Source organism: Bufo bufo, chromosome 3 (genome assembly GCF_905171765.1).
Source record: "Bufo bufo chromosome 3, aBufBuf1.1, whole genome shotgun sequence".
NCBI lineage: Eukaryota > Metazoa > Chordata > Amphibia > Anura > Bufonidae > Bufo > Bufo bufo.
Window position 1 is genome coordinate 34,486,879 of NC_053391.1, and position 26,260 is coordinate 34,513,138.

The 26,260-nt window shown below is 44.8% G+C and overlaps 1 protein-coding gene across 9 annotated transcripts in view; it reads right to left on the reverse strand.

Moving 5' to 3' along the window:
- The window catches only part of LOC120994463 (interferon-induced GTP-binding protein Mx2-like), a 143,809-nt gene that overhangs the window by 74,678 nt on the left and 42,871 nt on the right, over positions 1 to 26,260 (reverse strand). For 7 of the 9 annotated variants that reach the window (XM_040423051.1, XM_040423053.1, XM_040423048.1 and 4 more), the window contains 7 exons: positions 9,152 to 9,250; positions 9,042 to 9,076; positions 8,857 to 8,908; positions 8,686 to 8,772; positions 8,570 to 8,604; positions 8,282 to 8,387; positions 8,155 to 8,204 (listed from right to left, as the gene is read on the reverse strand). In XM_040423051.1, coding sequence (XP_040278985.1) covers positions 8,155 to 8,204; positions 8,282 to 8,387; positions 8,570 to 8,604; positions 8,686 to 8,772; positions 8,857 to 8,908; positions 9,042 to 9,076; positions 9,152 to 9,233 — 447 coding nt within the window. In that variant the 5' untranslated portion in view covers positions 9,234 to 9,250. The remainder of the gene's footprint in view (positions 1 to 8,154; positions 8,205 to 8,281; positions 8,388 to 8,569; positions 8,605 to 8,685; positions 8,773 to 8,856; positions 8,909 to 9,041; positions 9,077 to 9,151; positions 9,251 to 26,260) is intronic. The other 2 variants (XM_040423057.1, XM_040423050.1) reach the window with 1 other exon arrangement.

A 26,260-nucleotide genomic window follows, 5' to 3' on the forward strand; every position in this document is an offset into this window, starting at 1 on the left:
TGGTTTAGCTCTAACATTTCCCTCCTACTGACAGCCTCCTTACTAGCTCCAGAACGCTCCTGTGTGCTGGTGACGTCACCGGGCTCCTTGCTAAGCGGAAGAAGAGGCTTAGCACACCAGTAAGGAGTACGGTGCGTCACTGAATCTTTGAAAATCTGAACTTCCGGCGGAGCATTTATGAAATAAATACAGGGCATCAGAAAACTCTGGCAAATGTATGTAATATTTATGTGCTTGTTGTACCCTTACAACAATGTCCCCAATCCCGGACAACCCCTTTAATTCACAAAACCAAATCAATATGGACAGCAAACTACGTGATATTTCAAGCTAAACCCGTAATTACATAACAAATCACAAATGGTGGGTAGCCTTTAAAACGTAACCTTTAATAGTATCATTTACAATAGGCCCATAAAGAATGCAAGGATGATTCTAATATATGCAGGGAAATCAGAGAGGACCCAAACAGGGGATAGTAATATATAATAGTGCGAGAGGAAATAATAGACAGAGGGACACAATGCTGGGTCTCTTGCCCTAGGTGTCCCTAATACTGTCTGTATCAAGCCTCACTATACAGCCCTGAGAAATCCCTCTTGTCCGTTTTTGACTGCCCAGCTTTCTTTAGACAGGTGTGAATAGGGTACCTCCACCCCTGACACTAGTGAATATCACAAATTGAGCACCTTGACCTACACAGAATGCAGGGAGCACCTAATATTGCATTAAAAATTTCCCAATCAAAAGCGCACCTAATAGTGCACCAACAAATGTTCCAACGCGTTTTATCAGCATCTGCCGACTCATCAGGGGACTGGTATGCTGTTATGGCTAAATGATGCCAGGGTATATTATACACAAGGATGGTCAATACTCCTAGAAATGTTAGGGCTAATCATCCCAATGAGGGTGATGTCATATAGTCAACCCAAATCAATGCTCAAAAATCGTCCATGATCAATACTATAAACTGAACAAAGTGTTATGGCCAGATATCGCCAAAACTTGTCCCATACAGACTGTTGGTAATAACCAAGGATAAAAGGAGGGGGGGGGGGGGGTGACCCCTACCACACTGGCCCACACTTCACAACCATCCCAAATAAGGACACTGACCACGTTCTTTCTTTTAACCTTTCTTTATTGCTGGGTGGTAGTCGGCCACAGCTATATTTTTATTCATCAAAACGGCAACAGTATAAAAACCGTGCGATCCGCCAGCCGCTGGACTCCCAACGGGCAGATTTCGCCAAACCCATCATTAATAACTTTTTTATTTGCAGTAACTTGCCGCCAGCTGTGACTTATAAAATTCTTCAATCCTGCATACAGCCTCCTTGAGGACATAACGCACAGACAAACAGAAATATAAATTAACATTAAAACTTCCAAATACCGGAAACAAAAGGGAGGGAGGGAGGGGGCACCGCGCTTCAGATAAAGAGGAAGAGGATAGGCGGGGACAGCACATAAGTACCCTCCCGCTACCCGCCTCCTCTTCCTGCTGTGCAATAAGTTAACCCTACATACTCCCACCAACTAACAACTCTAAATCTAGGGCCATACAAGTACCCTAAGGATGGGAAAAGGAAGGGGGGGGGGGACCCACAGTCCCTGTCTACCCTCCCTGAACAGTCGGGCAGCCACCATATCCAGTATAGTATGAGCAAGTGCTCAGAACAGTAGTCAAATATACTCTTCTGTTCATAATTCAAGTGACAAAAATACGCACAAAACCCCCCAAAAGGAAAAATTGTTAGGAAACATTCTTTCCTGTATATTCAATTGTACATAAAGTGCAAGTGCTGCAAAGAATTACAAGCAAGAGGCACTCCGATACAACCTGTATATCACATAAAGGAGGGCCTCATTCACATTGTGGTACAGTTGTTCAGGTAGTGGGACTCCTACACTCATAAAGCCTATGCACTAAGTGAAAGGGACTGCTGGTGAGATGACCCTGTAAAACATCATATGCGAGGGCCTGCTGGTGAGATGACCCTCTAAAACATTAGGGGCAAGGGCCTGCTGGTGAGATGACCCTGTAAAACATCATATGCGAGGGCCTGCTGCTGAGCTGACCGGGCCTGCTGGTGAGCTGACCCTATAAAACATTATGGGCGAGGGCCTGCTGGTGAGATGACCCTGTCAAACATCATATGCGAGGGCCTGCTGCTGAGCTGACCCTCTAAAACATTAGGGGTGAGGGTCTGCTGCTGATCTGACCCTCTAAAACATTATGGACGAGGGCCTGCTGCTGAGCTGACGCTCTAAAACATTATATGCGAGTGCCTGCTGGTGAGCTGACGCTGTAAAACATTATATGCGAGTGCCTGCTGGTGAGCTGACGCTCTAAAAAATTATATGTGAGGGCCTGCTGGTGAACTGACGCTCTAAAACATTATATGTGAGGGCCTGCTGGTGAGCTGATGCTCTAAAACATTATATGCGAGTGCCTGCTGGTGAGCTGACGCTGTAAAACATTATATGCGAGTGCCTGCTGGTGAGCTGATGCTCTAAAACATTATATGCGAGTTCCTGCTGGTGAGCTGACGCTCTAAAACATTATATGTGAGGGCCTGCTAGTGAGCTGACCCTGTCAAACATTATATGCGAAGGCCGGCTGCTGAGCTGACCCTCTAAAACATTAGGGGCGAGGGCCTGCTGCTGAGCTGACCCTCTAAAACATTAGGGGCGAGGGCCTGCTGCTGAGCTGACCCTCTAAAACATTAGGGGCGAGTGCTTGCTGGGGAAAAAGATTTTAGGTGCGGCCCTGCTGGTGAGCAGACCCTCTAAAACATTATATGCGAGGGCCTGCTGTTGAGCTGACCCTATAAAAAAAGGTGCATGGGAATACACTACAGTAGATTGAGTACATTATAAATGATAGATTGAAATTGCCTTTATGTTCATCATCAGCTCAGCTCTCCTCTGGTGGAGTTGAGAGGTCAGGGGCAATCCAGGCCTTGTTCATTTTTATCTGAGTCAACCTGTCAGCATTGCCAGTGGACAAGCGGATACGCTTATCTGTTATAATGCCACCAGCAGCACTAAATACACGCTGAGACAAAACGCTGGCGGCAGGGCAGGCCAGCACCTCCAAGGCGTAGAGTGCAAGTTCGTGCCACGTGTCTAGCTTGGACACCCAGTAGTTGTAAGGCACTGAGGGATCACTGAGGACGCTGACACGGTCTGCTATGTACTCCTTCACCATCTTCCAAAACTTTTCCCTCCTTGTACCACTAGGTCGCGCTTCAGGGTGAGGTTGCTGGCGGGGTGTCATGAAAGTGTCCCATGCCTTGGAGAGTGGTGCCCTGCCTTTTTTTGGAACTGCTGTGTGTTCCCCTTGTCTCCCCTCCTCGGTTGTCTAAGGAAGTATGGACTCTGCTGCCAGCGTTGTCAGATGAATGCACCATTTTGCTCGTCCTCTCCACCACAGGAATGAGAGATGAGAAGTTCTCTTTGTAGCGGGGGTCGAGAAGGGTGAACACCCAGTAATCCATGTTATCTAAAATGTGTATAACGCGATGGACGCGGGAAAGGCAGCCTAACATGAAGTCAGCCATGTGTGCCAGAGTACCAACAGGCAAGACGTTGATGTCGACATCAGGATGACTCTCCACCCACTCTTCCTCCTTCTCCTCTTCTGCCCATCCACACTGAACAGAAGGAATTAAAGTTCCATGGGTACTACCCTCTGTAGCAGATGCAACTGTCTCCAGCTCCTCCTCCTACTCCTCCCTTCAATTCGCGCTGACAAGACGAACTTTGGGTGATCTGGCTATCACCCTGTGTAATGTCCTCAACCATTTCCTCGTCTGCCACATTCAAAGCATCGTCCTTAATTGTGAGCAGCGATCGTTTGAGTATACACAGCAGTGGGATGGTTACGCTGATAATAGTGTTATTGCCACTAACCATCTGTGTGGATTCATCAAAGTTTTTTAAAACCTCACAGAGGTCTGCCATCAATGCCAACTCTTCGCTTGTGAATAGTGGCAGTTGACTCGAAAGGCGACAGCTTTTCCACAACTGCCCTCTGCTGCTCACAAAGCCTGGCCAACATGTGGAACGTAGAGTTCCAGCGCATGCTTACATCGCACAACAATCGGTGAGCTGGAAGCTGCAAGCGCTGCTGCAGTGTTGACAGACCAGCTGAAGCTGTGGATGACTTGCGGAAATGGGCACACACGCGGCACACCTTCACTAGTAGCTCTGGCAAATTGGGATAGGTTTTGATAAACCGCTAAACCACTACGTTTAAGACGTGGGCTAGGCGTGGGATGTGTGTCAGGTTGCCGAGCTCCAAAGCCGCCACCAAGTTATGGCCATTGTCAGACACAACCATGCCTGGTTGTAGGTTGAGTGGCGAGAGCCACAGCTCGGTTTGGTCCTTTATACCCTGCCACAGCTCTACAGAGGTGTGCTGTTTGTCCCCTAAACAGATCAGCTTCAGCACGGCCTGTTGACGCTTACCCACAGCAGTGCTACACTGCTTCCAGCTAGCAACTGATGGCTCACTGCTGCTGGAGGTGGAAGTGGAGGAGGAGGAGAAGTGGGGGTTGGAGCCAGTAACATAGCAGCTGGTGGAGACCCTGATGGACGTAGGGCCCGCAATCCTGGGCGTGGGTAGCACCTGTGCTATGTAAATGGGCCACTCTGTGGTCTCCTCATGCTGCTGCTGCTTCCACCTCCCCACCATGTCACTGGGCCACTCTGTGGTCTTCTTATGCTGCTGCTACCTCAACATTATGTCATTGGGCCACTCTGTGGACTTCTCAAGCTGTTCTCCCATCCTCCCCACTCCATGACTGGGCCACTATTTTGCCTTTTTGGCCCGGTTGACATTATCATTTATTTGACCCTTTTTCTGATCCGTCAGAAGGTGACGACAGTCTAAAAGGAGTGTGCTCTTTCATGCTATAGTAGGATCTTGGGCCTCTGCACGGTTCTTTATACCTGGCGCTAACTTCGACCTGTAAGGCTAAGTTCACACTTAAGTTATTTGGTTAGTTTTGGCCCCGTAACTGCCCAAATAAGTGAAGTGTGCAGTGATTCTAAGAGCGACGCCTGTCATGTGCATGTCATACTGACATGTATTGTTTCACTACCACAGCATACACCCTATGCATTTTACTGAAAGGCACAGTGTTTTACACCACTATACAGGCTCTCTGCAGCCAGGAAATAGCTGTTTTTTAATGCGATTCGCCAACAAATAAATTCGGATTGAATCTAATCTTTTTAGAAAATTTGACGAACCAGCCGAATCAAATTTTTTAGAAATTCGTTCATCTCTAATGATTGACAATGGAGCAGAGAAGGAGTAGTCTGAGCATGAGAAGCAAAAACTGATGATGATCATGATTAGGACTGCATGTGCGACGGGCGCCTACCCCCAGGACCATTTAAGAGGAAGAAAGTACTTGTTTTCGTGACGCCAGTTGCAGTGAAGCAACAAGGGCACAGGGCCCCCTTTTAGTGATGTAGCAGATGGTACCCAGATGTAGGAATGCCAGAGTGGTGTAGGGTAGCCTATACTGTCCCTTAATGTTGGTGCACGTGTCGCGGAGCTCCTACCTGGATACGCTGGACTCTAGGTGTTGGCTCCGAAAGCAATGAAAAGGGGGGTTGTTGATGAAGGGGATGAAGAAATAAATTGAGTCCAGACCTTGTGATAAAGTTGATTACAGTTTTACTTTCATTAAACGTTTCTCCAAACCGTCTCAGGCTTTGTTTTGGTTCCCAGCCGTTTTTAGCATTAACTGTGGCAGGCAAACTCATCTCTGCTACATCTGTCGCTCTCTGGCTCTGCTGTACTGACAAGCTTAAATAGAATCTCTGCTTCTGCAGGATGCTGCAACTTCTATCTGTAGTCTGACTCTAGGTTTGTCCAGGGAACTTTCCCTCCTGACTCAAAAGGCTCCAAGCTGTGCCTCCACATCCAGCAGAGCTGAAGGTGCTCTAGCTGGCTTGAACAAGGATTGGCGTGGGCACATCAAATGGCAACGTGCCCAGCCATTGCTTTCTTCCCCTAGCAGCGGGTAAGCTGAACTGACTAAACTGGTCCCCACCCTTCCTGCAGGAAATGGGACTCACCCACTCCTCCACAGAGGGAGGTTAGAATGGAAGGAAAGCTCTATTCTCTGTACCTGTAGCTCTGCCATTTATGCTGCCACCTACTGGTGAACCAGACATATTGCACTTAAACATAACAGTTGCAAAATAGGAAATACACATTGTGAAGGACTTGGAAACAAATACACAGATGACATGATATTAGGCCATTAGAGATAGTAGTGAGGTGCAGAAGTGGTAATGCCACTCTGGGGCTTTACACATATGGATGAGGTCTGGCTGCCACATAGGAGACTGAAAGAAGGAGGCCACTTCTATCTTCCCATAGCAATTTGTCATGCTGCATAATGTGCTGCAATAGAGCTGCGATTCCGTTTATGTTTGAACACCCATGGAATATTTTGATCCTGCTGATCTTGCACACAGCAATGCTTTTGTCTTCCGGTACTGGAGAAAAACTGCCAGATGGGAGATAATCACGCAGAGCTAGCAGCAGCCGAGCTTGGCTTAGGTCTGGCATATTTTGAGTTTGCGCCCACAATATCAGTGGCATCACTTGTCCCTAAGCTCACCATATCAAAAGCAAATCTGTCCCTGGAAGTTTTTTGTCAGGTTCTGGCCATACACTGCCTCTGCTCTTTATTGCCACTGCAGCCACCATCTTCCTCCTCTGAAGTTACATCCTCCTTAGCACCCTCCTAGATCCTGTCCAACACAGAATCATCGCAATCATCATCCTCACTCTCCATGCCATTTTTTATCAGACTGTGATATGTCATTGTGAGCTCCCCCCTTGATTCCCCCCACTGCCCCAAACGCCACTACCATGGCTATGAGTGCCACTACAACCACCACCAACACACCTATGCATGGGGTCCACTGCCTCTGCCTGAACCTCCTCCTGACGGCAGTCCAAAAGCTGGCTGTTCTCATCCAAGTCATTAACAGGGAAATTTGAGTAGGTTCCATAGCACATTGGGTTTTCTTAAAAGAAGAAGGTTCAATAACAAGGGTATAAAAATTGTGTTATTGCAGTATTGTCTTGATTGTAATTACCCTTTATGTTGCAGCAATATGCAATGTGTTTAATATCATAGGTATAAAAATAGTGTTATTGCAGTATTGCTTTTAATGTAAGGTGCCCCAGTAGGAAGAGGCAGTAAAGACAGAGATTGCAAGGGGGAGGAGCAGAAGAAATGCTGCGACTCCTGGCTCCAAGGCACAGTCTCAGATTTAGAGGTAACCTCCACATCAACTACCCATTAGCTTGCAATAATATGTAATATATACAGTACAATAAAACGGTGTAATACACTGATATGCCCAATTTAAAAACATTAAATGTAAACTGTTTTCAGAAGAAAAAATTTTGCAATTGCTCAGCCTTTGGAGCCAAATATATTGCTGGCAATAAGCCTATGAACTGTAAAAATTCAGGTTTCCAAAATAACAAAAGCTGGCTGTCCATATACATAAATAAATAACTAATCTGCCCAATTTTCTCCCAATTCTGGCCCTAGAGGGTCTTTAGTACAGCTAGATTACTGGTTTGTGTCTGCAATAGTTTTTTTATCAAACATTGCCACAACACATCATTTCAGGTCACAAACAGAATGTGTTCTATGATATTCTCAGCAAAGGACCTTCCTGAATCATGTCCCCGATTGGCTGATCTAGGCTGTCTAGATCTGCCGACTCTGAGCCAATCAGGGACAGCCATCCCCCCAGTTCCTCCCAGTGTCATGTGATCCTCCAACTTCTTCCTCTTTTATGGTTTTCTCTGCCAATATACTCACTGAAAGGGCACTGGGTGCAGTTTGTACACTATGCATCCTAAACAAATAACCAAAAACTTTCAATTTGTTTGGCAAACAATTTTTTTTGAAATTTGTAATGAACTAGTTATGGTTAGTTTAGAATTGATTTGCTCATCTCTACCCAACCCACAGTTCTTATGTTTTAATTAATATTACTTGAGTCAGTGGATGTAGTATGTTCATTCTGGTAGGGAGGTAAGGGTGATCATTTGTTTTCTCATGCCACTATACTGATATATAGGAATATATAACATACCCAATTGTCTTCACTTAGAGAGGAGAGGGACAGTGACGATTTTGCAAGCCCTGAAAATATATACAAAGGTAAGTTGAAGATACAGACACCACCAATATAAGTGAACATAGTAACCAACAGAGCCTACCTTGATCATATACAGGCCTATGATTTGGAGTTGTGTTCATAGATGGTCCAGGAGGAGTGATTTTTGGAGATGAAAGCTGTCCAAACTGATTGAGATTCGAACATACCTGAGGTAGAGATTATGTATGGAATTTTTTTTAAAGTCTTTACACCTTCTGATGTGAGTACTAGTACCACATTTGTATTCCTGCACCTCCTGTGAATTACCCTTGACTAGTCATGGAGGTGGTGTCAAGTTGTAGAGTGTATAAAGATGAACTCTGAGAGCAGCAAAAAATATGGTACTTACCCCATCTCTTTGGTCTTGTGGGAGTGCAGATGAGCCTGGAAATCCACATACAGAAATATTAACAATTCAAAAACGGAAAATATTAACCCGAAAAGTTTTCAATCTGTCAAATATACCTTGAGAAAATACAGGTGGCGGATTCAGGTTTGGAGTTCTGTTCGGCAACACTGCATCTCTTTGGTCCTGTGGGAGTATAGGCGAGCCTAAAAATCCATACAGAAAATATCAACAATACAAAAATTTCAATGTTAACACGAAAAAAATTTAATCTGTGAAAGATACCATACCTTGAGCAAATACAGGTGGTGCATTCAGGTTTGGAGCTCTGTTCGGCAATTTCTAAAAAAAGTTTAAAGGTGGCATGCACCTCATGTGAATTATGTGCATTACCCTTGACTAGTCATGAAGGTAGTGTCAAGATGTGGAGTGTGGGAAAATGAACCCTGAGAGGTCCAAAACATATGGTACTTACTGCATCTCTCTGGTCCTGTGGGAACATAGGCGAGCCTGGAAATCCAAACAGAAAATATCAACAATACAAGAATTCCCTATGCTAACCCAAAAAGTTGAATGACACCGTACCTTGAGCAAATACAGGTAGTGCATTTAGGTTTGGAGTTCTCCTCAGCGATGCTTTTGGCATTGGAAATCTTTGATTTTGCATGTTGCAAAGGATTTTTCCTGTTTCATAGGTAATAAAAAATGTAAACAAAAAGAACTACAAAAAAGCACAAAATTTGTATAAGCCAACAGTGGTAGACCTAGTTTGCTGATTCCTTGTGATATGTGTGTACTAGGTTTGTGTATGGGCAATCTATGAGAGAGGAGAGACTCTTTCTTTCATTTTAGGTTAGATTCGGATGGCAGACTCCTTTCGGATGCGAATAAATTTGACCAGAATGAAAAGTGCTCAGATTGCTCTGAAAAGTCTGAGTTGTCCTAAGACTATATCAAACCCCTTTGAAGCACTTTAATGTCAAGACAGCATTAGTAATATCAAAGAAACAGCAACAAATATTTCTGTGGCTAAACAGATGGCAGCCGGGTGTAAACAGCCTGTTTAACCCATTCCTGACCGCCATACGGATATTTACATCGGCGGACAGGACTTTAAAGATGGTGCCTACGCCTGAGCGGAGTGGGCACCAAAGACGTGGGGCGACTGCTGTTTCATACAGCAGGCACCCGCAGCTAATGTCCGCGACCAGCAGTAATGCCGATCATGGACATTTAACACTTCAGATGCTGTGGTCAATCATGACCACTGGCATCTGAATGCTGAAAACCCGGAAGCGCGCCCTTCTAGTTGTGCTCCGGCTCCCCCAGGCAGAGATCAGGGGATTTGGAGTGTGTTAGCAGCAGCCCCTGTTCTCCAGACAGGAGGCTGCTGCTTAGTAATTTCTATAGAGCCTCTGCCTATAGCAGGGATCCTTAGAAATACAGTAAAATCCTTATAGACTTAAATGCTTATGCATTGGAGTCTATGAGAAAAGCAATCCAATGATTGCTTGTTATACAAACCGGATTCCCAAAAAGTTGGGACACTAAACAAATTGTGAATAAAAACTGAATGCAATGATGTGGAGATGGCAAATGTCAATATTTTATTTGTAATAGAACGTAGATGACAGATCAAACGTTTAATCCGAGTAAATGTATCATTTTAAAGGAAAAATACGTTGATTCAAATTTTCACGGTGTCAACAAATCCCAAAAAAGTTGGGACAAGTAGCAATAAGAGGCTGGAAAAAGTAAATTTGAGCATAACGAAGAGCTGGAAGACCAATTAACACTAATTAGGTCAATTGGCAACATGATTTGGTATAAAAAGAGCTTCTCAGAGTGGCAGTGTCTCTCAGAAGCCAAGATGGGTAGAGGATCACCAATTCCCACAATGTTGCGCAGAAAGATAGTGGAGCAATATCAGAAAGGTGTTACCCAGCGAAAAATTGCAAAGACTTTGCGTCTATCATTATCAACTGTGCATAACATCATCCGAAGATTCAGAGAATCTGGAACAATCTCTGTGCGTAAGGGTCAAGGCCGTAAAACCATACTGGATGCCCGTGATCTCCGGGCCCTTAAACGACACTGCACCACAAACAGGAATGATACTGTAAAGGAAATCACAGAATGGGCTCAGGAATACTTCCAGAAACCATTGTCAGTGAACACAATCCACCGTGCCATCCGCCGTTGCCAGCTGAAACTCTACAGTGCAAAGAAGAAGCCATTTCTAAGCAAGAGCCACAAGCTCAGGCGTTTTCACTGGGCCAGGGATCATTTAAAATGGAGTGTGGCAAAATGGAAGACTGTTCTGTGGTCAGACGAGTCACGATTCAAAGTTCTTTTTGGAAATCTGGGACGCCATGTCATTCAGACCAAAGAGGACAAGGACAACTCAAGTTGTTATCAACGCTCAGTTCAGAAGCCTGCATCTCTGATGGTATGGGGTTGCATGAGTGCGTGTGGCATGGGCAGCTTGCATGTCTGGAAAGGCACCATTAATGCAGAAAAATATATTCAGGTTCTAGAACAACATATGCTCCCATCCAGACGTCATCTCTTTCAGGGAAGACCCTGCATTTTTCAACAAGATAATGCCAGACCACATTCTGCATCAATCACAACATCATGGCTGCGTAGGAGAAGGATCCGGGTACTGAAATGGCAAGTCTGCAGTCCAAATCTTTCACCTATAGAGAACATTTGGCGCATCATAAAGAGGAAGGTGCAACAAAGAAGGCCCAAGACGATTGAACAGTTAGAGGCCTGTATTAGACAAGAATGGGACAGCATTCCTATTTCTAAACTTGAGAAACTGGTCTCCTCGGTCCCCAGACGTCTGTTGAGTGTTGTAAGAAGAAGGGGAGATGCCACACAGTGGTGAAAATGGCCTCGTCCCAACTTTTTGGGGATTTGTTGACACCATGAAATTCTGATTCAACATATTTTTCCCTTAAAATTGTATATTTTCTCAGTTTAAACTTTTGTTCTATGATTTATGTTCTATTCTGAATAAAATATTAGAAGTTGGCACCTCCACATCATTGCATTCAGTTTTTATTCACGATTTGTATAGTGTCCCAACTTTTTGGGAATCCGGTTTGTAGTTCCCTATGGGAACTATTTAAAAAATATGTTTTTATAAATAAAACAATTTTTAAAACATAAAATCTCAACTCACCCCCCTTTTCCCAAGATAATGCCCATAATATTAAAATATAAAAAATATAACCCCATACGGAAAACGGCGAAACTTAACACACAGCACTTTCAGATTTGTTATCCTTTTTCAAATTAAAAAAGTCCAAAAAAGTCCCTTCTTGGGGAATAGCAACAAGTTTGGTGGCCTGTACTTGAGAGCTTGACGCAACTGCTCCAATGAAGAATCCTTTATTGCAAAGTAGTAGTGAACTGCACTCTAGGTTCAAGGCAGGGGGTTATTCCACTCTCCCATTAAAAAGGGCCTAAGGCCAAAAAAGCTAAACTTGAAGAATTACTGCAAACAAATCCTAGGGAAAAGAACAAGAGCGTAGAGGTTCAAATCCCAAAGATCATCTTGTCCATAGCTTCCTACATGAAAATTCCATTCCTCATGAACCAAACAAGAACAAAGTCAGAGGATACTCGCCATGTTGCTCACTCTGCAAGTACATCTCAAGAATTCTGAACATTATCAATCCAAGTAATGAGAAAAAATATGAAATTAGACAACTCATAACCTGCAGAACCCAAGGAGTTGTACATGTAGCCTCATACCCTTGCCCTAAGCTTTACATTGTCAGAACAACGAAAGAACTAAGACGCCGGATCTTCAGACACCTAAATGCTATAGAAAACAATAAAGACACCTTGGCGTCTCGACATGTTAAATATGTTCATGGTAACAATCCAAATATTCAACGGTTCTGGGGCATAGAGAAAATACAGAAAGGCCCCCCGGGGGGATCTGGATAAAAAACTGTTACAAAGTGAGGCCAGTTGGATATATAGACTTAATACAATGAGTCCCATGTCCTCTTTTCATTTTCTGCCTTCATTTAATAATTTGAGAAAATGAAAAATACAGATTGAAAAATAAGTTATAAAATACATATTAGCCCTTAAGTACAGACCACTTTAAATACTAGACTTTGATATTTGGTACTTGAAAGATCAATCAGATGAGACAAGGTTGCTTAGGAATTAACAGGACATGAGACTAACTACATATACTGTCAATACTGTATGGAATTCATAGAGATACAGTCGTGGCCAAAAGTTTTGAGAATTACATAAATATTGGCAATTGGAAAAGTTGCTGCTTAAGTTTTTATAATAGCAATTTGCATATACTCCAGAATGTTATGAAGAGTGATCAGATGAATTGCATAGTCCTTCTTTGCCATGAAAATTAACTTAATCCCAAAAATAACTTTCCACTGCATTTCATTGCTGTCATTAAAGGACCTGCTGAGATCATGATTTCAGTAATCGTCTTGTTGACTCAGGTGAGAATGTTGACGAGCACAAGGCTGGAGATCATTATTTCAGGCTGATTGGGTTAAAATGGCAGACTTGACCTGTTAAAAGGAGGGAGAGGAAAGACCGGCACTCGCAATGATTTTTCAATGCAGTGGTTTATTCAGTCACATATTACAGAGCATAGTGACGCGTTTCAGCACACACACGTGCTTTGTGTGTGTGTGCTGAAACGCGTCACTATGCTCTGTAATATGTGACTGAATAAACCACTGCATTGAAAAATCATTGCGAGTGCCGGTCTTTCCTCTCTTCATTGCAAGTTTTGGGACGCCTCCCCATTGACTCGTGCACCGCAAACATCTTGGCAGTGCCGACCCTTCTCGACCAAAAGATTACCTGTTAAAAGGAGGGTGATGCTTGAAATCATTGTTCTTCCATTGTTAACCATGGTAACCTGCAAAAACGCGTGCAGCCATCATTGTGTTGCATAAAAATGGCTTCACAGGCAAGGATATTGTGGCTACTAAGATTGCACCTCAATCAACAATTTATAGGATCATCAAGAACTTCAAGGAAAGAGGTTCAATTCTTGTTAAGAAGGCTTCAGGGCGTCCAAGAAAGTCCAGCAAGCGCCAGGATCGTCTCCTATAGAGGATTCAGCTGCGGGATCGGAGTGCCACCAGTGCAGAGCTTGCTCAGGAATGGCAGCAGGCAGGTGTGAGCGCATCTGCACGCACAGTGAGGCGAAGACTTTTGGAAGATGGCCTGGTGTCAAGAAGGGCAGCAAAGAAGCCACTTCTCTCCAAAAAAAACATCAGGGACAGATTGATCTTCTGCAGAAAATATGGTGAATGAACTGCTGAGGACTGGGGCAAAGTCATATTCTCCGATGAAGCCTCTTTCCGATTGTTTGGGGCATCAGGAAAAAGGCTTGTCCGGAGAAGAAAAGGTGAGCGCTACCATCAGTCCTGTGTCATGCCAACAGTAAAGCATCCTGAGACCATTCATGTGTGGGGTTGCTTCTCATCCAAGGGAGTGGGCTCACTCACAATTTTGCCCAAAAACACAGCCATGAATAAAGAATGGCACCAAAACACCCTCCAACAGCAACTTCTTCTAACAATCCAACAACAGTTTGGTGAAGAACAATGCATTTTCCAGCACGATGGAGCACCGTGCCATAAGGCAAAAGTGATAACAAAGTGACTCGGGGACCAAAACGTTGACATTTTGGGTCCATGGCCTGGAAACTCCCCAGATCTTAATCCCATTGAGAACTTATGGTCAATCCTCAAGAGGCGGCTGGACAAACAAAAACCCATAAATTCTGACAAACTCCAAGAAGTGATTATGAAAGAATGGGTTGCTATCAGTCAGTAATTGGCCCAGAAGTTGATTGAGAGCATGCCCAGTCGAATTGCAGAGGTCCTGAAAAAGAAGGGCCAACACTGCAAATACTGACTCTTTGCATAAATGTCATGTAATTATATTTCACTACATCACAGAAACAACTGAAACAAAGATCTAAAAGCAGTTTAGCAGCAAACTTTGTGAAAACTAATATTTGTGTCATTCTCAAAACTTTTGGCCACGACTGTATATATGTCAAAAAATAGAAAACTAAAAGAATATGATACATAATTGAAGTTTAAAATTGTTTCTGTATTTGTTATTTTTTCTAGCCAAATTGTTTTGTGATATTCAATGAAACTAGTTATGATAGCAGTTTCTGTAAGATTATTGGCGGAATTAAGTATATCCAAACAAGGTCATATTTATCTCTTACTAGCAGAAGGACTCGGCTTCGCACGGGTATATTTCAACTATATTATTTAATATTTCTGTGTGTCATTAAAAGATATCGAAAGTATCCCCCATAACTTTGACCTCTAAAGCACCCCGTCCCTTTAACAGTGAACTCCACAATTCCCCACCCCTTTACACCGACCCCCCACAGTGCACTGCTACTTTAAAATGGGACCTCCACAGTAGCCCATCCCCTTAACTTTGACCTCCAGTGCCCGCCCCTTTAACAGTGACCTCCACAGTGCCTGTCCCTTTAACCTCTTGCGACGATCGCTGCAAACCGCAGGTCAATTCAGACCTGCTGTTTGCAGCATTTCCGGGTCATTCGCGTCTCCGGTGACCCAATGACCTGGAATAGGAGGTTGATCGGTGGTGTAATATACACCACCAATCACCCTCCGTAGATCCTGTGAGGTGGCGGTGATGCCACCTCTCAGGATCGCCTGTGATTGGTTAGACGGACGGGGGGGATAACGTCCCAGAGCTCCGCTCTCCCCGCCCAAAGACTTCCGTGTGAGCGAGGAGAGAGAAGCCTCGTGTCGGTCCCTCTGCCTCCCAAGCGATCCGCCGCCATCCGTGGCCCCTGAGCCAGCATAAAGTGCCATCTGGCACATAAACATTTAGGGAGGGTTTAGTTAGGCAGGGAGAGCAGCACCAGGATTTGAGGGTGTCTGGGGTCCACAGAACCCTCAGCTGTGCGACCCCCGACCCCCCAGGGGGGCTGCAGCCCCCCCCCCCACGTGTTTTTTTCGGGCGCAAGCGCCTTTTTTTTCTTTTTGCAGGTGCGTTGACAGAGGCTGGCACTCTTAGCTGTAAAAGAGCGTCCGGCCACTGTTAGGGCATCGCCCACCCCACCGCTGATCAGCTTAGTACCACCGTTTTTCTAAATTTTGTTTTATTTTTTATTTTTTCTGTTAGGTTAGGGTGGGTTAGGGTAGGGTACACATCAAAACACACCGTCCCCACTCACACACATACACTAAATACAGTTTTACACACACACTCCCCTTTAGCATTAGAAGATGGCCCGCCGGATGTTCTCGGCCGAGGAGGCATACGCCCAGCTGCTCTCAGACTCCGACAGCCCCAGTGAGGACGAGGATGACCCCACTTTCCTGTTGTCATCCTCGTTCTCCTCTTCATCTAGTGATGATAATAAGCCCCCAAGGCGGCGGAGACGTCCATGCCAGGGACCCTGTGGCCCACACTAGTTTTCCAGCCCACCAGACAAGTCCACCTGAGCCCCCTACCGGTGAACTTGCCTGGAGTACCCCAGAGGATTTTGAGCCCGTGATTCCTGACTTTGTTGGCCAACCAGGAATCCAGATTTGCACAGTGGGCTTCACAAGAAACCCCCACATGGCACACCATTTAGGAAACTAGACCCCTTGTTATGTACCTTGAGGGGGTCTAGTTTCCTAAATGGTGTTCCATGTGGGGGTTTCTTGCTGTTCTGGCGCCATGAGGGCTTCCTAAATGTGATATGCCCCCCAAAAAAACATTTCAGCTAAATTCGCTGTCCAAAATCCCAATGGCAAGAGCCGTATAGTTCACCCGCAGATCACTCTACATCCACATATGAGGTATTTTCTGATTCGGGAGAAATTGGGCTATGAATTCTGTGGTGCTTTTTCTCCTTTTAACACTTGTAAAATTGAAATAAAAGGGGCTACAAGAACATGTTAGTGTAAAAAAAGGAGATTTAGAATTTTCTCCTCCACTTTGCAGCTATTCCTGTGAAACACTTAAGGGTTAACAAACTTTCTGAATGTCATTTTGAATACTTTGAGGGGTGCAGTTTTCATAATGGGATCATTTATGGGGGATTTCTAACATAAAGACCCTCAAATTCACTTCAAAACTGAACTGGTCCCTGGAAAAATCCGATTTTGAAATTTTCATAAAAAATTGGAAAATTGCTGCTCAACTTTAAATCCCTCTAACGTCTTCAAAAAGTAAAAACATGTCAACTTTATTATGCCAACATAAAGTAGACATATTGAATATGGAAATCAATATATGATTTATTTGGCATGTCCATTTTTCTTACAAGCAGAGAGTTTCAAAGTTAGAAAAATGCAAAATTTTAAAATTTTTCATGAAATTTTGGAATTTTTCACAAAAAAATGAGTAAGGGTCAGCGAAAATTTACCACTAACATAAAGTAGAATATGTCACGAAAAAACTATTTCGGAATCAGTATGATTGGTAAAAGCATCCCAGAGTTATTAATACATAAAGTGACACTGGTCAGATTTGCAAAAAATGGCCTGGTCCTTAAGGTGAAAATGAGCCCGGTCCTTAAGGGGTTAACAGTGACCTCCACAGTTCCCGCCCCTTTAACAGTGACCTCTACAGTAGCCCGCCCCACTGTCTGCTGAGCTGTGTATCTAATCTTATGTTGTCTGATACTGTCTGCTGAGCTGTGTATCTAATCCTATCCTGTGTGATACTGTCTGCTGAGCTGTGTATCTAATCCTATCCTGTGTTATTCTGTCCGCTGAGCTGTGTATCTAATCCTATCCTGTGTGATACTGTCTGCTGAGCTGTGTATCTAATCTTATGTTGTGTGATACTGTCTGTTGAGCTGTGTATCTAATCCTATCCTGTGTGATACTGTCTGCTGAGCTGTGTATCTAATCCTATCCTGTGTGATAGTGTCTGCTGAGCTGTGTATCTAATCCTATCCTGTGTGATACTGTCTGCTGAGCTGTGTATCTAATCCTGTATGATACTGTCTGCTGAGCTGTGTATCTAATCCTATCCTGTGTGATACTGTCTGTTGAGCTGTGTATCTAATCCTATCCTGTGTGATACTGTCTGCTGAGCTGTGTATCTAATCCTATCCTGTGTGATACTGTCTGCTGAGCTGTGTATCTAATCCTGTATGATACTGTCTGCTGAGCTGTGTATCTAATCCTATCCTGTGTGATACTGTCTGCTGAGCTGTGTATCTAATCCTATCCTGTGTGATACTGTCTGCTGAGCTGTGTATCTAATCTTATGTTGTGTAATACTGTCTGTTGAGCTGTGTATCTAATCCTATCCTGTGTGATACCGTCTGCTGAGCTGTGTATCTAATCCTATCCTGTGTGATACTGTCTGTTGAGCTGTGTATCTAATCCTATCCTGTGTGATACTGTCTGATGAGCTGTGTATCTAATCCTATCCTGTGTGATAGTGTCTGCTGAGCTGTGTATCTAATCCTATCCTGTGTGATACAGTCTGCTGAGCTGTGTATCTAATCCTATCCTGTGTGATACTGTCTGCTGAGCTGTGTATCTAATCTTATATTGTGTGATACTGTCTGCTGAGCTGTGTATCTAATCTTATATTGTGTGATACTGTCTGCTGAGCTGTGTATCTAATCTTATATTGTGTGATACTGTCTGCTGAGCTGTGTATCTAATCCTATCCTGTGTGATACTGTCTGCTGAGTTGTGTATCTAATCTTATGTTGTGTGATACTGTCTGCTGAGTTGTGTATCTAATCTTATGTTGTGTGATACTGTCTGTTGAGCTGTGTATCTAATCCTATCCTGTGTGATAGTGTCTGCTGAGCTGTGTATCTAATCCTATCCTGTGTGATACTGTCTGCTGAGCTGTGTATCTAATCCTATCCTGTGTGATACTGCCTGCTGAGCTGTGTATCTAATCCTATCCTGCGTGATACTGTCTGCTGAGCTGTGTATCTAATCCTATCCTGTGTGATACTGTCTTCTGAGCTGTGTATCTAATCCTACCCTGTGTGATACTGCCTGCTGAGCGGTGTATCTAATCCAGTCATGTGTGATACTCTCTGCTGAGCTGTGTATCTAATCCTATGCTGTGTGATACTGTCTGCTGAGCTGTGTATCTAATCCTGTCCTGTGTGATACTGTCTGCTGAGCTGTGTATCTAATCCTATCCTGTGTGATACTGTCTGCTGAGCTGTGTATCTAATCCTATCCTGTGGGATACTGTCTGCTGAGCTGTGTATCTAATCCTGTCCTATGTGATACTGCCTGCTGAGCTGTGTATCTAATCCTATCCTGTGTGATACTGTCTGCTGAGCTGTGTATCTAATCCTGTCCTGTGTGATAGTGTCTGCTGAGCTGTGTATCTAATCCTATGCTGTGTGATACTGTCTGCTGAGCTGTGTATCTCATCCAGTCCTGTGTGATACTGTCTGCTGAGCTGTGTATCTAATCCTATCCTGTGTGATACAGTCTGCTGAGATGTGTATCTAATCTTATGTTCTGTCTTAAAATTTCAAAGACAGTGGTTCATAAGAACAAGGTCAATCAGCAAACATTGGGAACAACAAAGCTACAGACTGGGACTGGCAGAGGGCAGGAACGACTCTGCCAACCATGATGACCGCAACCTTATTCAAATCTCAGTTAACCTGTAGGATGACATCAAAAAGAATGGCAAGTGAGAGCCGAGGTAAAATGTATGGTGAAGACGGTTCAAAACAGGCTTCTAGAGACAGAGATAACATCATGCAAAGTTAGTGTAATACCCCAGACCTGGAGGTATCTGCAATCATTATGTTTTACTATGTATCGTGGTGTATTTTCTTATGTTTTGCCCATTTATTCCAGCAAGAGGTGAAATGGTTGGCAATGGTTGGCAGGAACAGGGCTGGTCTTACTTCCTGGCAGGAGGGGGAGTTCCAGTTCTGAGACAGTGTGGAGAGGAAGCACATGTCAAAGCTTCTACTGCTAGGAACCGTATCCTATTCTCCTGTGAGTCCATCAAACCAGAGAGATCATCAGTATCCAGAACAATGATTTCAGAAAACTTGAGTGAGCCAAGACAGCAGAGTGATCAGTGAAATTTTCGGACCGCAAAACACTTACGGCCATCTGAATGAGCCCTTACAGACACTTCTGCAAATTAGAGAATACGGCTCAGGCACCCTTCACCGAAGATTATTATTAAGCCTAAATATCTTAGTATACACATATTTCCACAAGTCTCTGCTAGTGCCAATTAATTACCATCCAACCAAACCATTCACCAAGCCTCCTCATCTGATGCCAGAAACTGCACGTTGTACTGCTGTAAGTAAAGCGTTTTTTATACATTTATTTTTCGTCTAATTCTTCCACCACTTTTCCACAGCACTGATCCCCAGGGAGCAATGGCCTAAGGGAGTACACTGTGACACAACATCTTAACAGGGCCACTACGACTCCCATCCTCTGCACCAGTTCCTTAGGGGCTTGCTGCACTAGAAAAAAGCATCAGTGAGAAGCAAAAAAAAGCCAGGCCGAAGTTTGCAAAAGAGCATAAGGATTGGACTGTAGAAGACTAGAATAAGGTCATCTACTCTAACGAGCCTAATTTTCAGCTTTACTCAACACAGGTCATGTAATGGTTAGAGGAAGACTTGGAGAGGCTTACAAGCCACAGTATCTCGCACCCAGTGTAAAATTTGGTGCATGGTGCGTATGTGGGGGTGTTTCAGCAACCCTGGAATTGGGCAGATTTATATTTGTGAAGGACACATGACTCAAGCCACTTACAAAGTTATCCTGGAAGAAAACTTGCTTCCTTCTGCTCTGACAAACAATGTTCCTCAACTCCGACGATTGCTTTTTTCAGCAGGACAATGCCCCATATCAGGTCAATAAAGATGTGGCTGATGGACCACCAGATCAAGACCCTAACATGGCCAGTGAAACTCCAGACTTGAAACCCATTGAAAACCTCTGGAATTTGATCAAGAGGAAGATGAATGCTCACAATCCATCAAACAAAGCCAAGCTGCTTGAATTTATGCACCAGGAGTGGCATAATAAATGCACCCGGATGCCAGGGGATGTAGGAACGATAGCAGGATAATCACTCAGACACAAGGACCAATGCCCAGGGGCTGATACAGATGATAGTCCACCTGAACACACTATCAGTAATGAGAGGAGCAATAGTGAATCATTTAAAGAAATAAAGGAATCAAATAAAGAGCTAAATGAAGCAAGTGTAACTGATTCGCTCATTCAGACCCCTAGGTTTTTCTGTGCATAAGCGAACAATCCACTCAAGCTCCTTTCTCAAGAGCCTATTGTCAATGTCACCCTCTCTGGATATGAGTCCACGACGTGTCTGGCTAAGGGGGTATCTGTCACGAGGGTGTCAAGAACCACGCCTGACTCTGTTATACCCGGGGTCAGGAAGTCGCAGAGGTTGGCTGCGCGCTCTATGTAAGATAGGGCTGTTTCCTTATGGTAGCTTTCTGGGTTTGCTTTGCAACCCTTTTTGGCTCACTCAGGGATCCGTAGATCCTTCTCCTTAGCTGTTCCTTGTCCAGCAATCCCATCCTCCTTATATTCCCCTCTCACACTTCTCTGGTTGCCAGATATAGAGCTTCCTGCCTGGACTTCTATACTGAACCTCTGGAGCTGTGTTGCTGCGTTCTCTGGTTGTTGGTCCAGAACGTTACCCTCCGGATCCCTGTTGGACCTTTGTGGTCTGCTGTGGTCGGCCACCTGGGTGTATGTGTTTGTCTGTATTGTCTGTCCTCTCCCTGGTGTTTCCCTCTTAGTGTCAGTGGTGCGGACTAGCGATCCCACCGGCCCGTTCACTATCTAGGGCTCATTTTTGGGAAAGCCAGGGTTTAGGCACGTGATCGCCGCACGGGTGAGGAACCCCTCTAGGGACGTCAGGGCAGTCAGGTGCCAGCTGCAAGGTGAGTCAGGGGTCACCACCTTTCCCTCTCCCTTTGGCAGGGCTTTCCCTTTTCCCTCCCTGTGCGTGACGCCGGTCATTACATTATATCTGGCCCTTATTTTGTGTAGGTAAAAAAAAAAAACATTTTTTTTTTTTTTTTTACCTACTTAGAATCCAGTATGGATCCAATTGCTGCTCTGTCCAAACAATTTCATGGCCTGTCTTTGGAGGTGGCAGGATTGAAGGCGTCGGTCCTCCAGCAACAGCAGCAATTACAACTGACCGCAAGCCCAGTGGTTGCTACTGGTAACCAGGTTGTTGCGGAACCCAAGGTTGCTCTTCCTGACAGATTTTCTGGGGGAAGGGACAAGTTTTTGACATTCCGTGAGGCCTGTAAATTATATTTTAAACTGCGCCCTTACTCCTCTGGTAATGAAGAACAGCGGGTGGGGGTTGTTATTTCCCTGCTGCAGGGGGACCCGCAGTCCTAGGCGTTCTCTTTACCCACTGATTCCCAGGCTCTTCGGTCAGTGAATGAGTTTTTCGGGGCCTTGGGTCTCATATATGACGACCCTGACCGAGTCGCACTGGCTGAATCAAGATTACGGAGACTCCTACAAGGAGAGCGGCCGGTAGAGGAGTATTGCTCTGACTTCCGTAGGTGGGCTACGGATACCCAATGGAACGACCCGACTCTCAGGAGTCAGTTCTGCTCTGGGTTATCCGAAAGGGTTAAGGATGCGCTTGCATTATATGAGACCCCCTTTTCCCTTGATGCGGTTATGTCCCTTTCTATCCGAATAGATAGACGCCTTAGGGACAGGTTGAAAAAAACGGAGCAATTGGTAACCCCTCCCAAGCAGCAGTTAGTCTGTACGGACTTAGACGAGCCTATGCAGCTAGGAGGAACTACTCGTCAGGTCCGTCCTCCTGAGGCTCGCCGTAGGCGTGGGGTTTGTTTTTTTTTGTGGGGAGAGGGGTCATTTCATTAATGTCTGTCCTTCTTTCCTCAGAAACAAAAGACCGTCGGAAAACTACTAACCCCAGGCTATGTGGAGGATGTCAGCCGGGGGGTATATGTTTCCTCCATACGTACATCGCAATTTGTGTTGCCAGCGGCTATTGTTTTTGGTGTTAAGACGGAGACTATTTCTTTCTTTCTAGACAGTGGAGCAGGGGTAAATTTGATAGATGCCCATTTTGCCCACACTATGGGTTTGTCTCTCTGTACGCTACAGAGACCTATTCCCATATTCGCTATTGATTCTGCTCCTCTGTCTCAGAGAAACCTCACCCACATTGTTCATAATTTACACCTTTGGATAGGGGACCACCATAACGAGATGCTTTCATGTTATGTTCTGGAGGGGCTTCCCACTCCTGTAGTGCTGGGCCTTCCCTGGTTGGTAGCGCACAATCCAGTGGTGGATTGGCAGGCCAGGGAGATATCGGAGTGGAGTGAGCATTGCAGAGAAAATTGCTTAAATAGCAATTGCTTAGTCCCCTCCATAACTACCCTACCTACATTTATTTCGGATTTTGAGGACTTTTTTCTGAAAAGGGTTGTCAGAAGTTACCACCTCACCGTCCTTATGATTGCCCGGTTAACCTTATTCCCGGCGCAAAATTACCCAAGACCAGGTTATATAATCTTTCGGGTCCAGAGAGACAAGCCATGAAAGATTATATCTCCGAGAGCTTGGCTAAGGGACACATCAGACCCTCTTCTTCACCCGGGGCTGCAGGGTTTTTCTTCGTTAAAAAGAAAGATGGGGGCCTGCGTCCTTGCCTAGATTTTCGCGAATTAAATCGGATAACTATCCGAGACCCATACCCTCTTCCTCTCATTCCTGACCTGTTTAACCAGATTGCGAGTGCTAGGTGGTTCTCCAAACTTGATCTTAGGGGGGCCTACAATCTGATTCGTATGAAGGAGGGGGATGAGTGGAAGACAGCTTTTAACACCCCTGAGGGGCATTATGAAAATCTAGTTATGCCTTTCGGTCTGACCAATGCTCCTGCCGTCTTTCAACATTTCGTTAATTACATTTTTAGTCATCTAATCGGCAGGTTTGTATACCTAGATGATATTTTAATTTATTCGTCTGATCTGAGAACACATGAGGTGCATGTCAGACAAGTACTGCAGGTCCTACGGACGAATGAATTATATGCTAAAATTGAAAAATGTGTCTTCGCCGTTCAGGAGATACAATTCCTAGGTTATTTTTTATCTGCTTCAGGTTTCCGTATGGATCCTAGGAAGGTCCAGGCAATTTTAGATTGGGATCTTCCTGAGAACCTCAAAGCACTGCAACGGTTCTTGGGCTTCGCAAATTTCTATAGGAAATTCATTAAAAATTATTCAGTTATTGTAAAACCCCTTACTGACATGACTAGGAAGGGGACTGATTTTTCTAAATGGTCTGACGCCGCTAAAGTTGCTTTTTCCTCTCTAAAAGAGAGGTTTACCTCGGCACCTGTACTAGTCCAACCTGATGTCTCTCAGCCTTTTATTGTTGAAGTCGATGCGTCAGAGGTGGGAGTGGGGGCGGTGATGTCTCAGGGTCCGTCTCCTGGCAAATGGCGTCCTTGTGCTTTCTTTTCTAAAAAACTATCTGCAGCAGAAAAGAACTACGATATTGGCAATAGGGAACTATTAGCTATTAAACTAGCGTTTGAAGAATGGCGTCACTTTTTAGAGGGGGCAGTCCACCCCGTCACTGTGATTACGGACCACAAAAATCTTCTGTACCTCGAATCAGCTAAGCGTCTCACCCCTAGACAAGCTAGGTGGTCGCTATTTTTTACCAGGTTTAACTTTGTTATTACCTATCGTCCTGGGGCAAAGAATACCAAGGCTGATGCACTATCTCGTTGTTTCCCTGGAGGGGGTAATGTGAGTGATCCGGTACCCATTCTTCAAAGAGGAGTGGTTGTTTCTGTGGTACACTCTGCTCTGGAGGGGAAGGTGTTAGAGGCCCAGGGGGACGCCCCCGGTCTCTTGCCCCTCAGAGAAATTGTTTGTACCGTTGAACCTGCGTTTCGAATTATTAAAGGAACATCATAATTCGGCTCTTGTTGGGCACCCGGGTAGTAAAGCAACCTTGGAGCTATTGTCTCGTCGTTTTTGGTGGCCAAGGTTGCGTCAGGATGTATTGGATTTTGTGTCTTCTTGTTCTATCTGTGCGCGCGCAAAAGTTTTGCATACACGTCCTGCAGGGTCTCTATTACCACTCGTCATTCCCAATAGACCATGGACACATCTGTCAATGGATTTTATCACTGACTTACCTTTGTCTGCGGGTAAAACAGTTATTTTGGTAGTAGTAGACAGGTTTAGCAAAATGGTACACTTCATTGCGTTACCCGCACTACCTAATGCTAAGACTCTTGCTCAGGTATTCATCAGTGAAATCGTGAAGCTTCACGGGGTCCCTTCCGATGTTGTTTTGGATCGGGGTACCCAGTTTATTTCTAAATTTTGGAAAGCTTTTTGTTCCCGTTTGGGGGTACACTTGTCCTTTTCCTCAGCTTTCCATCCTCAGTCGAATGGACAGACTGAGCGTACAAACCAAAACCTGGAGACATATCTAAGATGTTTTGTGTCTGAAAACCAAGAGTTGTGGTCATCATATTTACCGTTAGCTGAGTTTGCCATAAATAATCGTCGTCAGGAATCCACTGGCAAGTCACCATTTCTTGGTGCATATGGTTTTCATCCCCAATTCTGTACTTTCAAAGAGGGGGGCTCTTCTGGGGTTCCCGAAGAGGAACGGTTTTCGTCATCTCTTTCATCGGTATGGCAGAAGGTGCAAGCTAACTTGAAAAATATGGGAGGTAAATACAAATGCATGGCTGATAAGAGACGGTCGCCAGGTCCGAACCTAGGAGTGAATGACTATGTGTGGTTGTCTACTAGGAATATTAAATTAAAGGTTCCCTCTTGGAAACTGGGTCCTAGGTTCATTGGCCCTTACAAAATTGTAGCCATCATCAACCCCGTGGCTTTTCGCCTGGAGCTACCTCAGACTTTTAAAATCCATAACGTCTTTCATAAGTCGTTACTCAAAAAATATGTTCCACCTCTAGAACCGTCACCGCTGCCACCCCCTCCTGTTGTTGTGGATGGTAATCTAGAGTTTCAGATATCCAAAATTGTTCATTCTCGTCGGGTCCGCCGCTCTCTTCAATATCTGGTGCATTGGAGAAGTTACGGTCCCGAGGTAAGAATGTGGGTTCCTGCGTCTGAGGTAAACGCCGACAGGTTAGTTCGGGCTTTTCATGCCTCTCATCCTGAGAGACCTGGTCCTGAGTGTCCGGAGGCCCCTCGTAGAGAGGGGGGTACTGTCACGAGGGTGTCAAGAACCACGCCTGACTCCGTTATACCCGGGGTCAGGAAGTCGCAGCGGTTGGCTGCGCGCTCTATGTAAGATAGGGCTGTTTCCTTATGGTAGCTTTCTGGGTTTGCTTTGCAACCCTTTTTGGCTCACTCAGGGATCCGTAGCTCCTTCTCCTTAGCTGTTCCTTGTCCAGCACTCCCATCCTCCTTATATTCCCCTCTCACACTTCTCTGGTTGCCAGATATAGAGCTTCCTGCCTGGACTTCTATACTGACCCTCTGGAGCTGTGTTGCTGCATTCTCTGGTTGTTGGTCCAGAACGTTACCCTCCGGATCCCTGTTGGACCTTTGTGGTCTGCTATGGCTTGCCCACCTGGGTGTATGTGTTTGTCTGTATTGTCTGTCCTCTCCCTGGTGTT